General features: G+C 46.3%; 1 protein-coding gene across 1 annotated transcript in view; it reads right to left on the bottom strand.

The window, feature by feature from the left end:
* Positions 1 to 8,724: 8,724 nt before the first annotated feature.
* TTC1 (tetratricopeptide repeat domain 1) overlaps positions 8,725 to 15,795 on the bottom strand; it is a 51,503-nt gene continuing 44,432 nt past the window's right edge. Inside the window, exon 8 of the mRNA XM_040986713.1 lies at positions 8,725 to 9,608. Within this exon, the coding sequence (XP_040842647.1) occupies positions 9,475 to 9,608 (134 nt within the window). The 3' untranslated portion in view covers positions 8,725 to 9,474. The remainder of the gene's footprint in view (positions 9,609 to 15,795) is intronic.

Consider the following 15,795-nt stretch of genomic DNA (forward strand, 5'->3'; position numbering starts at 1 on the left):
TTTTTAAGTTTAGTTATTTAAGAAATATTTAATTTTTAAGAGTTAGGTTATTTATTTTTAAATATGGAAAGTGGTGGTGCTAGTGCGCACAGGAGGGCCCAAGGGTTTGGGGTGCTACACTCACGTGCAAGTTCCAGGGTTTAGGAAGTGAACCAGTAGGTGGAAGGCATCTTCTCTCTTCCTCTGTAAATCTTCCTTTCAAATACATCTCAAGGAAATAAACAAACTTGAGAAACAGACATCATGCATTTGCTGGCTAATTCTCCAAATACCTGCAATACCAAGAGCTGGTCCAAGTTTCCCGGGCGGGTGGGTGGCAGGGACCTCCGTACCTGAGCTATCCAGAATGATATAATATACATATATTATATCATATATTATATATACATATGTATATATACATATATAATATATCATATATATTATATCATATAACATATAATATATAGATATATTAGTGACAAGCTGGATTGGGATCCAGTAGGTGGAACTCAAGCCAGCACTGTAATAGGATGCAGGTAACTCAAGTGATAGCTTAACTGATAGTGCCATAGCACCCCCCTTTCATGGTAGAAGACAAGCAACTGCCTATCTGATGGAAACAATCTGTTCTGTCCATTGAGGGCTTTTAGAGTCCTGCCTTTATGGATAAATGCATTCTGCATCACATTCTGACTTGAAAAAAACCCATCAGATGGTTGAAGGTTTTTGGGACTCGCCCAAAAACAGGTCAGTGTAGTGTTTTCTTTTTCCATTTCAGTAAAGCAATACTTGAAGTTTCCAAGTTAATCTACAGTACACATGGAATCTTCTTCCAAGCATTGTCCTGTTTAATTTTACCTGAGTACTCAAAGGCAGCCACCGGAATCTGGCTCCTGTCCAACCTGCAAGTTTCTAAGTAAAGAAAACTGCAATAGAGAAAACCAGGAAAGGTAGACACCCCGGGTATGTACCATGTGGGGAGGCCTACCCGAAACATGTACTATCCCATGTAAACATACAGACACAGACAGTGACAAAACACCAAGATAATACCACTTACAATCTTACCGACCTGGTCTTCTGATGAGGACGTATAAAGGTCAGGTTTGGGGGCTGCACCACTGCTACCCGCAGGCACCCTGGATGGATCGCCACAAACGCTGGCTCCCCAGCAAAGTAAGCGGTTTTCATGCTTTTATACCAAGTACTAACCGTTTGCTCTTCCAAGTAAAGATTCTTTTCTCAGTACTTTGGATAAAGTCATATTTCAGGTGTCTTTAAGCATACTTACATGATGTGTCCTTTCAAATCGTTGCCTATTCAGAATGAAATTCCATTGCATTAACAATTTACCCTAGCCTTAGACATCAACAGAGTAATAAATGGGATGGAGAATTGGATCTGAAAATTGCTGTGTCAGACTAAGAGCGAGCTGGCCAGGTGTTTCCTTGTGAGGGAACTTTGCAGAAGTAACCTTGTGATGTAAAGCAGGGAAAGTGAGTCGGAGAGGAGGCCTGCTTCAACACAAATAACTTGCTTTAGTCTAACAGGAAGGAGACGGTGGGTTCGCATGCAGCTAAGAATAGCCTACCCATCAGCGCAAGTCAGAGCCTCGCTAACAGAAAAGAGGTATGAAATTCAGTGTCGCCAAGCTTTTCCGTGCCTACTCATGTAAGCCCAAAAATACTAGAGACTGAGAATTTTTAACTGAAATTCTAGAATTTGTTGTTTCTGAATTCTGAGCTTAATAGCTCCTCTGGTTCCTGTGTAGGCAGATAAAACCTTATGTGATCTTCTAAGATCATTTAAGTTGGACTTCTAAATAAGGTGCACTCCAGTATGACTGAATTGCTCTGAAATGGAAGCAGAGCCCTAAAGTGCTTCTGGCACGAGCCACCAGTGTCTTTGTAAAGAAACAGATCAACCATGAAGACAGTGGTGGGTCTGCCTGTTTCAGTGCATCTTCTAGAATACCTGTAGAAAAGGAGGCAGTGTAAGACTGGAGCTATAATCCCCACATTTTGATGCTGCCATTGGCTGCCTTTAAAATACCACACTGTCCTAGGAAACTATCGCACCTTTATTCTTTAAGGAAATGAAGTAAAAGTGCAGTATTGGTGGCTGTCAAGCCATTTCCAACAAGTCTGTGTTGAGACCAACTGCCTCACACCACCATGCAAGCTGCCAACCTGTCACTCTCTTCTGCCCACTCCCGGACTCTGAGGACTCCTGCCTGCAGTTCGCAGTTTCAGCTTTGTGCACCACTGAGCTCGTGTGCACCTGTGCCTAGGCAGCAGCAGGTGCTTGTGGGTAAGCCCAGAGCAGGGATCACAGTGGACATCTGGCTGGAACTGCACCCCCTCGAGGAATAGTAAGAAACTGCAACTTCTTCCAATCTAGCGCAAAAAGCCTTTCGGTTGGTTCTTTTCATATGTCACAAGCAGCATGGACTGGGTCACTGCCACTAGCTGTTGGCTGTGGGCGTCCCTGGCAGTGGAGCAGCAGGTCTTGCCATGCTTCAGTGAAGTAGGAAAGCTGAGCTTTCAAAGTTTCCCCTTGGGTGAAAGGAAAAAGAAGGTAGGGAGTCCTATTTCTGGTTTTGGCTAATAGAGCTTAACTTTTGCATAAGAACACATTCCTAGCAAAAGACCTGAGACTTAGAAAATTAGAAAAAACTTTTGTTAGACTATTTATATCCCAAGAGGTTTGTAAAGGTACAGCACTACTAGTGACCAGTGCCCAACTACCCACTGCTAGCTTCGTTTCCATATTGAAAACTTTGAAGTATAAAAACAGAGCACATCCCCAGTAATTTTCTTAACGTTCTCACTCATGTCTCTGCCTCCTGAAGGATGTTTTAAGTAGTTACCTAAACACTAAGATTGTGTTGGCCCTGCCTTTGGGCAGGCTGGCAGCAACTAATTCACTCATTTTTAGGAGCATGGCGCTCTACACTCCACAGGAGTAACTGGAAACCATCACCTCCTTGCCCTGAGCACCTTTTAATTGTGCAGTTCACTGCTGGCCACTTCAGGTAGAAAGTGAACACACTTGCATTTAAAATGGTTTCCTCTTATTTGAAAGGCAATGATAAGACAGAAGGGGAGCTCTTCCATCAGCCAGACAGCCCCCAGTGCCTGGAACAGCTAATGCTGAGGCAGCTGGCAGGGACCCAAGTACTTGTGTCATGACCTGCTGCTTCAGGAAGCTGAATTAGGAGCACAGGAGCCACAGGATGTGGCTGTCCCAAGCAGCAACTTATCAGCTATGCCCAACATCCCTTGTACTTGCCATTTTAAAGGAGATCCAGGTGATGGAAGGAGTACAGAATAGCTTGGCTGAAGAGGATCAGGGTCTTCAAACAAGAGGACTTCCAGGAGATCCTACTGGGGCTGTGTGGGTGTGAAGTGCACAGCGTATAGATACAAGTATTAGAGGCTAAGAGTCCAGTACCTATAAAGGAAGGCAGTATGAACAGCAGGTGAAGGAGCTGACCCCAGAAAGTGACAAAAACAAAAAATCAGCCTGGGCTTGGGTTGGCAGCAGATGTGTGATGCAGTATCCAGATAAGGGTAGCTCCACTGAGCACGCACAGCTCTGGCCAGCTTAAGGGCACAGAAAGAAGGGGCAGGCCCCGGGCCAGTCCTTGGCATTCTATGCGCATCTCAGTTTCTACAGTGGTGGGGCGTAACTGGACTTTTAAGGAGACCAAGCCTGCTATTAACTCGCGTAGCTGTCACCACAGCACTCTCGCCTCCTAGCATAGCCTTCCTCTCGGGTTGTAAAAGGCAGGATTGGCAGGCCTGTTTTACTCTTTTGCTTAGAGAATGTTGAAAAATAGGAGTGCTCATCAGAAGCTGGATGGGAGGTGGGATTAAGTCATAAGTTTATTTTGGAGCAAAAATTCTGAAGTCATGCGTACGAGGGAACTTTTCATAATACATTTTATATGAACTTTTGGGTTTCAACCATTTTGTACACCAAAATAAACTCACCTTTCCATTCTATTTTCAACAACAAAATGTTTTTCAACAGAAGTCCCCTTGTACATGTTCCAGTCAGGTTTATACCTGACTGCAAGCTCTGCATCCTCTCTCTAGCCAGTAAAACCCTTCTAGAAAGTCTGGTCTGAATCTGTTGGGTTCTAGTGTGAAATGTCATGGTAGACTTGGAGGCCAGCTCTGGCCTTACAAAGCAACAGCAAGGATCACCAAAGCCAGCATCGTTTCTCAAAGCAGCCCTCCTTTGCTTCAGCTCTACAGAATGTGACAGGAACTAGAGCTCTTCATTTATGTTAAATACACAAGTTTTTGTCCTACCTGAGCAACAGGCATGGAGTGCAAACATTTCAGTGAAGCTCCGATGCAGGATCACGGTCACAGGGTCACAACATCCCTAAAGCTACTAACCACGGAGGCTCAGCCACTCCCCAACCTGCGAGTCCACACATGGTGTGATGGTCTCTACTCTGCATGGGCAGTTACTGGTAAAGTGAGAGGTGGCACTGTGGTCAAAGTGGAGTAAGGAGCAGAAGTCGGACACAATGTCAACACAAGCTCCCAAGCTGGGCGCAGTGCTCGCACTGGCAGAGAGGTGCATGTGGAAACTCAGAACAGTGACCAGAACGGCAGCGGGTCCATGGTATGCAAAGAATGAACTCATCCACTCTGCACAGAAATTGGCACGAGTATGGATGAGTTCATGTCATAGCCCCAGTTTCCTGTGGAAACCCCTCCCAGTGAGGCTGCAGTGTGGGGCATACATACCGCAGACGGGACTCCTGGAAATAGCAGCCAGACGAGGCATGGAGACTGCAACTGAAGGACAAGGTGGCGACTGCAGAGCTTCAAGCAGCCCTTGAACTGTCCTAAGAGGCAATCTCAAAAGGAGTCAGATGCTTACAGGCCAGGCTGAGTGCTCCGGATCTCCGAACACTGAGCCTGGCTGCACGGTGATCCCTTTAGAGCACCTCTGTGCTGCACGGGTACAGATCCAGAACTCGCTGTTGAGAAGCCCTGGCTGTGCCGGCCCAATTCACCAGCAGTGTACCATTCCCTGAATAAACACCACTGCAAAAAGCTTGAGCAACCAGGCTCATGGATCCCAGGTTGGTGGGACAATACACAGGGGACTCCCAGATGACCTCACTAACCTTAATCATGCAGATCCACTGCGTCTCATGCGTTTCAGGGACCATAATCATGAAAACCCTCTAGGCTAACATGAATTGCTTTCTGTGTCTTAAAAATTTCATTGAAATGATTAGTTTCTTAAATCTTAACGAGCTGGGGCCTAGCAGAGGAGGTATTTGAAAAAAACAGGCATTAAAGGGCACCAAAGCTGAAGACTGCATAGTGACTGGCAATGCTTCACACTAAAGCCCTTCACCCATGCCGGAATGCGTTTTTAGTGGAATGGTGGGTACTGATGCTATTAAAAGTATAGGTTACAGGCCTGGTGCAATGGTTCAATTGGCTAATCTTCCCCCTGCAAGCACTGGGGTCCCATGTGGGTGCTGGTTCATGTCCCAGTTGCTCCACTTCCCATCCAGCTCCCAGTTTGTGGCCTGGGAAAGCAGCAGATGGCCAGAAGCCTTGGGACCCTGCACCCACATGATGGACCTGGAGGAGGTTCCTGGTTTCTGGCTTCAGATCAACCTAGTTCCAGCAGTTGTGGCCATTTGGGGAAATGAACCAAATGGAAGATGGAAGATATTTCTGTCTCTCCTTCTCCCTCTGTAAATCTGCCTTTCTGATAGGAAAAAAAAAATTTTTCAAATAAGAGTATAGGCACAGTTACTTGAAAAAAAGTTCATGGAGAATACACATTATTTAGGGAATTTTGATCTGCCTGTTCATTTCCCCAATGCCCCTAGTGTTTATAACTGTGCGGTTAAAGCTGAGCTCTGGAAATTTAATCCAGGTCTCCCAGACTCAATCACTTCAATCATTATTGCTGCTTCCTAGGATCTATACTCCTAGAGTTGGCACTGAACCAGGCCCTCTGATGTAGATATTTTAACAGGAAGACCAAATGCTGCCTCCTATATTATCATCACCATCAAGATTTATACCTTAGGGGCAAACATTGTGGCACAGGAGGTTAAGCTGCCACCTACAGTGCTTGTAAACCACATGGGCAATGTTTGGAATTCTGGCTGCTTCCAATCCAGCTCCCTGCTAATGCTGCTGGGAAAGCAGCGGCAGATGGCCTAAGGGCTCAGGCCCTTGCGTCCCTTGGGAGACCCTGATGCAGTTCCAAGCTCCTGGTGTTAGCCTGCCCAACCCTGGCTGTTGGAGGCATTTGTGAAGTGACCCAGCAGATGGAAGATCTGTCACTCTGCCTTCAATAAAGAAGCCTTTTTCAAAAGCAAAAAATGTTTGTCGGTCAAGGCAATTCTAACAAAAGACTGGCAATTATCTAAATACCCTTTAATGTTTGAATGTATGTAATGTGGGCAGGCATTCGGCATGCTGTTAAGACGTTACTTGGGGTGCCTGGGTTCAAGGGCAGAAGCTGCTCCTGACCCCAGCTTGCTGCTAATGAGCGCCTGGGGAGGCCGCGGGTGATGGATGGCTCAGGTGCTTGGCTTTCTGCCACCCACATGGGAGGCTTGGATTGAGTTCTTCAATCCTGGCTATTCATATTCTTTGAAAAGTAAACCAGTCATGGAAGTGCTCTTTTTTCCTGTCTTAAAAGTTTTTGAAGAATACATACAGTACAATTAACTTACAAGCAAACTATTATACTTTTGGGGGGTAGTGGTGATGGATTGCATGATAGAACCTTAAGTTGTACATTTTAGAAAAGGGGTGTGATAAAGCAGGATAAGCCACTGCTTGGGATGCCAGTATGCATACTGCAGTGCTGCTTACAGCTCGGTCTTCTGCTTACTGTCCGGCTTACTGTCCGCCCTCAGGGAGAAAGGCCACTCTCTTCACACACACGGCTCACTTTTGCAGCCTGTCAGGATTCTTCCTTTTTAATATTCAATTTAATTAGTTTAATATTTTTAAAGTTTTAATTCTTCCATGTGAAAGGCAGAGATCCAAACAGGGAAAAACATCTTCCATCTGCTGGTTCAGTATCTGAAATGTCTGCATCAACCAGGGCTGAGCCAGGCTCAAGCCAGGAACTCCACCTGCAGCTCTCTGGGTGGCAGGGACCCAAGTACCCGAGCCTGCCAAGGTGCGCAGCTCACAGGAAACTGAATCCAAAGTGGACTGAGGCGAGCCTTGGAGCAAACACTCCGTTATGGGAACCAGGTGCCCCAAGTGGTGCCTGAACTGCTGTGCCCAATGCTTACCCCCTTTCACGAACAGAATCTGTATTTTATTCCACAGTTTGGAACCAGAGAATTCACAATATTAGATAAAAACAACTTGGTTTGAGCAAACTCACGTGTGCAGAGGTCGCTTTTCTGTCCTTTCCAGATGCAAGGCTGCACTTGTTCGATATCCTGAAAGGTTAAGGAGGTGGTGGAGGACAGGGACAGAGACGACACGGGGGCAGGCGTAGTGGAAGAGGGATGTCCCAGCCCACAGTGGAGTGCCGAGGACTGAATCCCGCCCCTGCTCCTGCTCCGACCTCCTGCTATGACATGCCCTGGGACACAGCCACCCGAACTCTCCGATACTCATGAGGGGAACCAGGACAGAGGTCCTGGCTACTGGCTTCAGCAGATGTAACACCTGCTGCTCTTTCAAATGAACAAAACTAACTAAAAAAAAAAAAAGAGAGAGAAGTCTAAGAAGCAAAATCTCTACATCCTGTATCAATAGTAGGTTCTAGCACCTTTTATCTGTTGTAAGCAAAGACATTCATTTTCTGTTTGTTCCGTGAAGGCACCATGTAGTCCTTCAGGAGTCTCAACCACTGAGCTGTAATCTGATAACTAGCTCTCAACATGTAGGCCAGAGCTCCCCAAGGTTTCCAGACTCAGCTATCCGTGAGGCCCAAGCTGTTTTCACAGTGCCAGGCTCCCTGGCTAGTTTTCACTTTCACTTTGTTGTGAACTTTCCCACGCTGTAACATGCGAAGGACTGAGTCTCCAACAGAAGCCTGCTGTTTCCTATCAAAGCCACGCAGCCAGACTTTCACAAAAAGGTAAAATACTGCCGCTCTTGTGACCAAACTGTGTCTTTGCTTTGGGAAGATAATTTTTTCATTATGATATTAACATAAGATGTTTGCTATTTTAAAAGAGATTACCCATTTGAAACATTCCAGTGTTAATTTTCTAACATGGTAGATCCTGTGGAAGTGCCGTTTTTTCTAAGGGTCTTAGGCTCACGTCTGGACAGGTGCTGCTCGCGCGGGAAGCTGTCAGCAGAACACACCTACACACCATCAGCTTACACACAAGGTTCCTTACACAGCCAATGGGATTTTTCACATGCATTTTTGAGCAAACGGGACACCACATTCAATGCAAAGATAGCAAAAATTTGCCACCCTTCTTTTGCCCACGTGTTTCAGAATGGGAGTCCGGTTTAGCAAATTGTACAGTTGAACATTAGGCCTCATCCCCTTGCCGGCTCCATTCAGGATGCTGGGGAATGGATCGCAAGAGCAGCACCATTCTTGACACTGGAGTGTGACTGCTGCGTGCCACACAGAGCTCACTCCCCAAACACACCTTGCACATCACTTCAAGACGGAGCAGAATGACAGACAGCTTTCACTAGCATCAATCACTGAGGCTCTGAAACCCAGAGGCTCCTGCAGTCTAAAAGAAAACGGCTTCGCTCGGCGCTCGCATCCCGCCAGTCCTGAACACAGCTGATTGAAGGCTGGAGTTGAGACTGATGGTTGGTGAGCTACACTGATCTACCGATCGTCTGCACAAACCTGCAGGGGCCAAGGCAGCTCGTGGGGCGGAATTTCCAGACCTGAGTGCACAGGAAGGTGGCAACCTCAGGATGCCAGGTAAAACGCCGGGCTGGTCTGTGGAATCCAGTCACTAACTGCTAAAGACCAATACTGCTAACAGAGTCAGAGATGTCTTCAATCTTCAACATGATGGGGACAAAACTCACAACCCAGCCCAGACCAGCAGAGAAAGCTTTTATTACCACAGAGGAAATCGGGAGATGCTGGAGATTACACACGCAGAGCAGCTTTGATGACAGCGTGTGTGATGGGCAAGGGGCTGGCCAGGAGGGGCCTGTCAGCATGTCTGGGGAGTCTCCCACCTGTCAGGAAAGGGGTGTGTGTGGAGGGGTGAATGCAGACTTTCCTAGACAAAGGACAGCCAGTGCCAGGATCAACAGTCGCACACAGAACCTTAAAACCGAAATCAAATTAGGCTCACTAAATTAGGCAGTGCATTTACCTCGACGGCGACATGAGGAGGAGGGAGCACTAGGCTGCACTGTGTAGCCTTTCCTTCAGAGAAGAGGCTTTAAGTTAAATACTGGCAGGCCTCGCCCCCTGCTAACAGTAAGCAGCACACAATTTCCAAGGCAGCTCTTAACACTACTGGTATCTTTGTTATCTGTTATTATTTGGATTTTGAACAAAATTGATAGAGTAGGAGCCAGTGGAAGAATCCTGTTTGATCTGGAAATTTTCGGTGGAGAGCCCAAAAGGTCGGAGAACCAAGTTCCCAAGATCTTTAAGTTTACCTGCAATGTAAAAGCAAAAACTAAAATGAATACAAGAATAAGCAGAAGCCAAAAGACACCAACTGACCCTGCTTCAGGCTGACCATTCTGGAAGTCTCAGCTGAGCTGGGTGAATGAGTAGTTTCAATCATTTCTAAACCGTATTTTCTTTCTTCTTGCAGGATGGCTTCCAGTGGAGATCAGAATGAGGGTAGACAGACAGAGAACTCGCTAGCACATGGAGGGACAGATGCCGTCCCCCACCACGCCTGTTCGCAGCTTTTCTCCCTCGCACGCCTCTCACCTACAGTGAAGCTCAGCTCAAGAGAAAGAGGCATGCCCTTTAAACTTTTTAAAGGGGTCTCCCTCTTAAAGCGTGGGGAGAACTTGTGGTCTTGGTTTTAAGAACTAACCCCCAGACATGCACTGCGTTCAAAGAAAGGCTTGCTGTTCTTGGAGGAAACATTAACAGATGAAGGTTCCAGAACTTGGAATGACTGTTCTCCAGGCACTCCTCCCAAACCTCCCTGGCATCACTGTGCCCAGGGCACTGCTCGGGAAGGACAAGAGCAGAGTGTGGGCACCCAGCAACAGCAGAGGCTCGGACCCCAGCCCCAATGGATAGTCTAGGTGGGGGTCTCAATGAGCAAAGGCAACGCAGGACATCCTCAGGAAGACTGAGTGGTTGACTCTGACCTAGAACTTGGGCAGTGTGCCTCTGAGTTCAAGAAGAGCACAGGAAGGAAAAACCCATTTTACAGATGCCCACCTGTATGTCACTGCTGGGATACTCTTGGCTCTTGTGACGTGGAGTGGGGAGGCAGAGTCGGGGCAGCTGCCTGCTAGAGCAGCCTGTCCCAGGCTCCCCGCGCCCCTGGACAGAAGTAAGCCCAACCCAGAGAAGCACCTTGATGAACAAGCTACATCTTCACTTGGCATCAATTCTGGGAGGCACTGATAGCCAAGGAGAAAAAGTAGATGTCAGCCTTTGAAATTTCCACAGGATAGTGCGGACACAGCTGCAAGAGGCCAAATGAGGCCTCTTCTACCCTGCCCAGGCACCAGGCAGCCTTTCTCGGAGTGGTGACACCCTGCTCTGACCTGCAGACCAGCAGGCAGCCTGAGATGCAAGAGCCTTCTGTGACTTGAGGCCGCTCCGCAGTGTGTGAAGTCGTCTAGTATCAGATGACAGAGTGCAAAGGGGGGAAGTCCTCCTTCACAGACCCGCACCTTGCCTACTGCCTGAAGGACCTGTCTGCCATGTAAAGCCTTGAGGATTAACCCTACAAAACTGTATTTCTCCAAACTCAGGGGACAGAGCTGCTGCACCCTGGAGCCCATCAGCACATCAGTACTAACGCCACCAGCATCACCACAGCTGTCCCTACCCAAAGTCCTGGGCCAGGATTTCTCTGATGAGCAACCATGGCTCTGCACTGGCTCCCTAGCACGCACCACGCTACAGTGGACAACTACTGCTTCCCACCATCCCTTAGCCCCGCCACAGGGTTCAGAGTACTGGGCCAGTCCCAGGTTCCCTTGTAGCCATTTCTCCAATAAACAGCTGGTATTCTAATTCCATCTTGGCCCTCCTTTTCTCATAAAACCCAACCTAAAACACAGTATTTGTTTTTCTTTCTACTCCAGTAATTCTACCTTTATTCATCCCACAGTTGTACCAATTATTATTATTTTTTAAAAGATTTATTTATTTTTCAAAGATGGACTCCCAAAGAAACTTAACTATATCTCAACAATAGGATGTTGGACTCTTTGCCATTGTCCATTCCCACACTGATGGACATATGACTGTTTATGAAGAACTATACTATAGTAATAATACAGAGGAACTCAGTGGGAGGTGGGGGAACTTGGGGAGGGGATAAGGAAAATCCCAGGGCCTATGGAACTGTATCATAAAAAGATAATAACAATTTTAAAAAGTAAAAAAGAAAAAAATTAAAAAGATTTATTTAGTTTTATTGGGAAGGCAGCTATATAGACAGAAGCAGGCAGAGAGGAAGATTTACCATTCACTGGTTCACTTCCAAAGTGGCTGCAATGGTCGGAGCTGAGCCAATCCCAACCCAGAACCCAGGAACTTCTTCCAGGTCTTTCATGCAAGTGCAGGGTGCCAAGGCTTTGGGCCATCTTCTGCTGTTTTCCCAGGCCACCACATGGGATCCCAGGTGTGCAAGGTGAGGACTAGCCACTAGGCCACCATGCCAAGCCCAGTTTCACCAATTACTACTTTCAGAATAACAGAACATAAAATGGGAAACTGTACTCAGCGAAGCCACACTGGAGAGTGATTCAAAAAGTTTGTGGAAAGTGGGAATAACGATGTTTTTTCTGATGCAGAAACATTTTGAAAACCCAAGCTTATTTTTTTCATAATAGTTTTTAATGAAAATTTAAATCTCTTTGTATAGATTTCAAATTTCATTTATCTTTTAATTTCATTTTTATAAACTTTTGAAGTATGCCTGTACATATGGTACCTCCCAGGCAGCAGACACTAACAGGCCACGAGTAAAGAGTTCTCCACATCAGAGGAAACCTGAGATCACCTAATTCATCCATTATGTACTAGGGCCACACATGCGGACCGTTTGTGTGGTGGGAATAAAAATCTGTGACATGTTCTATACACAATTAAACTCTGACAGGAAGGGAACTCACAGAAAAAGCAGTTCCCATGCAGCTGACCTGTAACTCTAAAGAGGATCTATGAGAGGAAAATTCTTGCTGGTTCAGGCAGGAAGGAGACTTGGCCCAATCTGTATAAAGTTTGCATCCGAGGGGCAAGTGCTATGGCGTAGCAGCTCTGCTTTCACCTGCAGTGCTAGAGGGCCATACGCGTGCTGGTTCTAGTCCCAGCTGCTCAATTTCCAAGAGAGATCCCTGCTTATGTCCTGGGAAAGCAATGGAAGAGGGCTCAAGTGCTTCCTCTAACGCGGAAGCCCCGAAAGCAGCTTCTGGCTTCAGCCTGGCCCATCCCCTGGCCATTGCAGCCATCTGGGGAGTGAATCAGCTCAGAGTTAAGAAAACCTCTAAGGCCCCTGCATAGTGGCTCAGCGCCTAGATCTTCACCTTTCCATGCGCTATGATCCCATATGGGCGCCAGTTTGTCTTGGCTGCCCCACTTCCCATCCAGCTCCCTGCTTGTGACCTGGGAAAGCAGTAAGGGATGGCTCAAAACCTTTGGACTCTGCAAACTCACAGGAGACCAGGAAGAAGCTCCTGACTTCAGACAGACTCAGCTCCAGCCATCGTGGCCTTTTGGGGAGTGAACCTTCTCCCTGTATATCTGCCTTTCATTTCCAATAAAATAAATCTTGAGAAAAAAATCTCTTCCAAATAAGTGAAATCTTACACACACACACCCAACACACACACAAAAAAACAGTTTGCAACCAAACCACATAATGAAGGACTGTGATTAATCCAAGATGAATAAGGAGGTCCGTGCCGGCTAAACAAGCCTGAGCAAGTGTGCTGGGGAGGCCGGCAGGTATGCAGAGCCACGTGCCCAAGGTGCAGGCAAACACAACTCCTCCCACCAGGTTCTCCAAGCCAGGCCCCATAACCTCAGTTCATGTGCCCTAGGAGGACACTGGGGTCCTACAACTGAGCTTTGAGGGTTACTAATCCTGTGCTCAAGTAGGAAAGGAACCAGAAGGGAAGAGCCTACACGTGGTTTTGGCAGTTACAAAGTCAGTGCAGCTTTATGGGAAGCAGGCTATTCAGTCTCTGAACAAACATCTGAATAGCTATGGTGCTTGGTATAGTGGTTGAAACCAGAGGTTGGCCAGGGGGGAACAAAACGCAACAAAGCAAAACAATACGGTAGGACCAGCTTGTATTCTGACGCCTGAGTGTCACATTTTTTTTTTCAAAGATTTATTCAATTTTATAGGAAAGGTTTACAGAGAGGAGGAGAGATAGGAAGCTATTCCATCCACTGGTTCACTCCCCAAGTGGCCACAATGGCTGGAGTTTAGCCAATCTGAAGTCTGGAGTTTCTCCTGGGTTTCTCACATGGGTGCAGGGTCCCAAGGCTTTGGGCTGTCCTCCACTGGCAATGAGTTGGATGGGGAGTGGAACAGTCTGGACAGAAACTGGTGCCCATATGGGACCCCAGTGTTTGGAGGGGGAGAATTAGCTACCTGAGCCATCACGCTGGACCCTGTTTGCTGCTTGTTAATGGCAGCAGAGGGGTAACAGCATTTGGTGGAGACCACAACCTGAAATATACACAACCACACACTTGTGTCTGTCTGGAATCAAGCTGGTTGTGCAGACACGACAGAAGCCTCCCTGTACCAGAATAGGATCACTTGCTATGTGCTTGCCACACTTCCCACTGGCCACCTAATTCCATGCCTGCGCCATTTAAGTAGTTGTCAGTTAAGTCACCTTGATTCTACTTACAGCAAATCTAGTACCTTCGCTTAGTCTGAACAGGTGAACATGGTACTAACTGGTAGAATCTCCCTATCAGACCAGAACCCACGGCAGAGTTGAATCACAAAGTACCTGTATTCTTGAGGCTGGAGATTAATGGCTCCCATTAGATCTGGGGTTCTGATATTTACCTGCCTCCAGCATAATGATACTACAGCAACAGCTGGTTCACTGTGCATGTGTCCTTTGGGTGTACAATGCCTTCAGCCCTTAGGGTCACTGAGGCCTGGGTACAACGGAACAGCTCATTTGGGACTTTGCCCTCTGTTTAGAAGGAATGAATTGCATACAACTGAATCTTATTGTTGCATTTCCTCATTTGTGACAAGAAACCAAACCATGCAGCGAATCCGTGCTTTCCTCTGATCAAAAGGCAAATCAAGAGAGCCCAGCACAGAGAAGACAAAGTTCATACCCAATTCAAAAAAGCATACTCGCTTTTTGACTTGATGCTGAAATAACTTGCCAAACTCTGCAGAAGTAGTAGGAATTACTCTTCTGGGAAGAGAAGTGTAATTCACAATAGTTAAGACATGGAACCAACTCAGATGCTTATCAACTGATAACCAGATAAAGAACATGTGGTAGATAAACACTATGGAATACTATTCAGCCATAACAAGGAATGAAATTTGACTTTTGCAACAAAATGGTTCCAGCTGGAAACCATGAAGTTTAGTGGAACATGCTAGCCCTAAAATGACACATATCCTATGTTCTCTAACAATAAATAGAGTGCACGCACACACACACGTAATCTCTATCAGTGAGATTAGCATGCTGGAAATTAACTGCTGTTCACAGCCTCTGTCTATTCTCCCGAATAACACGATATTCACTTTTTTCTTTTTCTTCTATTTGCTGTCATGGTACCTTTACATACTGGAACATTAAGCCTATTACTGTGAAGCAAATGAATATGCCACTGTACTAACTTGGGGAATAAAAACAAGGGGGCTGAGAGACACGGAAAAGGAGGGGAGGAGTTGCAGGGGGACCCGGCGGCGTGGCCTAGTTGCTAAAGTCCTTGCCTTGAACATGCCAGGATCCCATATGGGCGCCGCTTCTAATCCTGGCAGCTCCACTTCCCATCCAGCTCCCTGCTTGTGGCCCGGGAAAGCAGTCGAGGACGGCCCAAAGCCTTGGGACCCTGTACCCACATGGGAGACCCAGAAGAAGTTCCTGGTTCCTGGCTTCGGATCGGCACAGCACCGGCCGTTGCGCTCACTTGGGGAGTGAATCATCGGACGGAAGATCTTCCCCTCTATCTCTCTCCTCTCTGTATATCTGACTTTGTAATAAAAATAAATAAATCTTAAAAAAAAAATCTATATCATGGAAAACATGAAATCTATAATTAAATATAAACAAACACATTTTATAAAGAGTATTATGATTCCTTATGAAGGACTACACCATTGTAGTAAAATGGGGAAAATCTGTCGGGGGTGGGAGTTTGGGGGGGAAATCCCAGTCTAAACAAAATTGTAGCACATAATTCAAAATTTCACTAAAAGAGATGAGGACACAGTATTAAGAAAAAAAGTTCATATATAAAAGCTATGTGAATATAGTATCTGCTTATATCTGAAACTTTCTACTTAAGATTTTCATACCGAGCTAAGTAAAACTGAGGAATACAAAACCACAGATAAGAGGGACTATTACGTTTCCATTCCTACTTGTGTAAAAATATCACTTTATGCCTATGTTGTTTTACATTTACGATTGTCTTAAAAAA

Source organism: Ochotona curzoniae, unplaced genomic scaffold (genome assembly GCF_017591425.1).
Source record: "Ochotona curzoniae isolate NIBS_2020 unplaced genomic scaffold, NIBS_Ocur_1.0 contig_1, whole genome shotgun sequence".
In the NCBI taxonomy this organism is placed as follows: Eukaryota; Metazoa; Chordata; class Mammalia; order Lagomorpha; family Ochotonidae; genus Ochotona; species Ochotona curzoniae.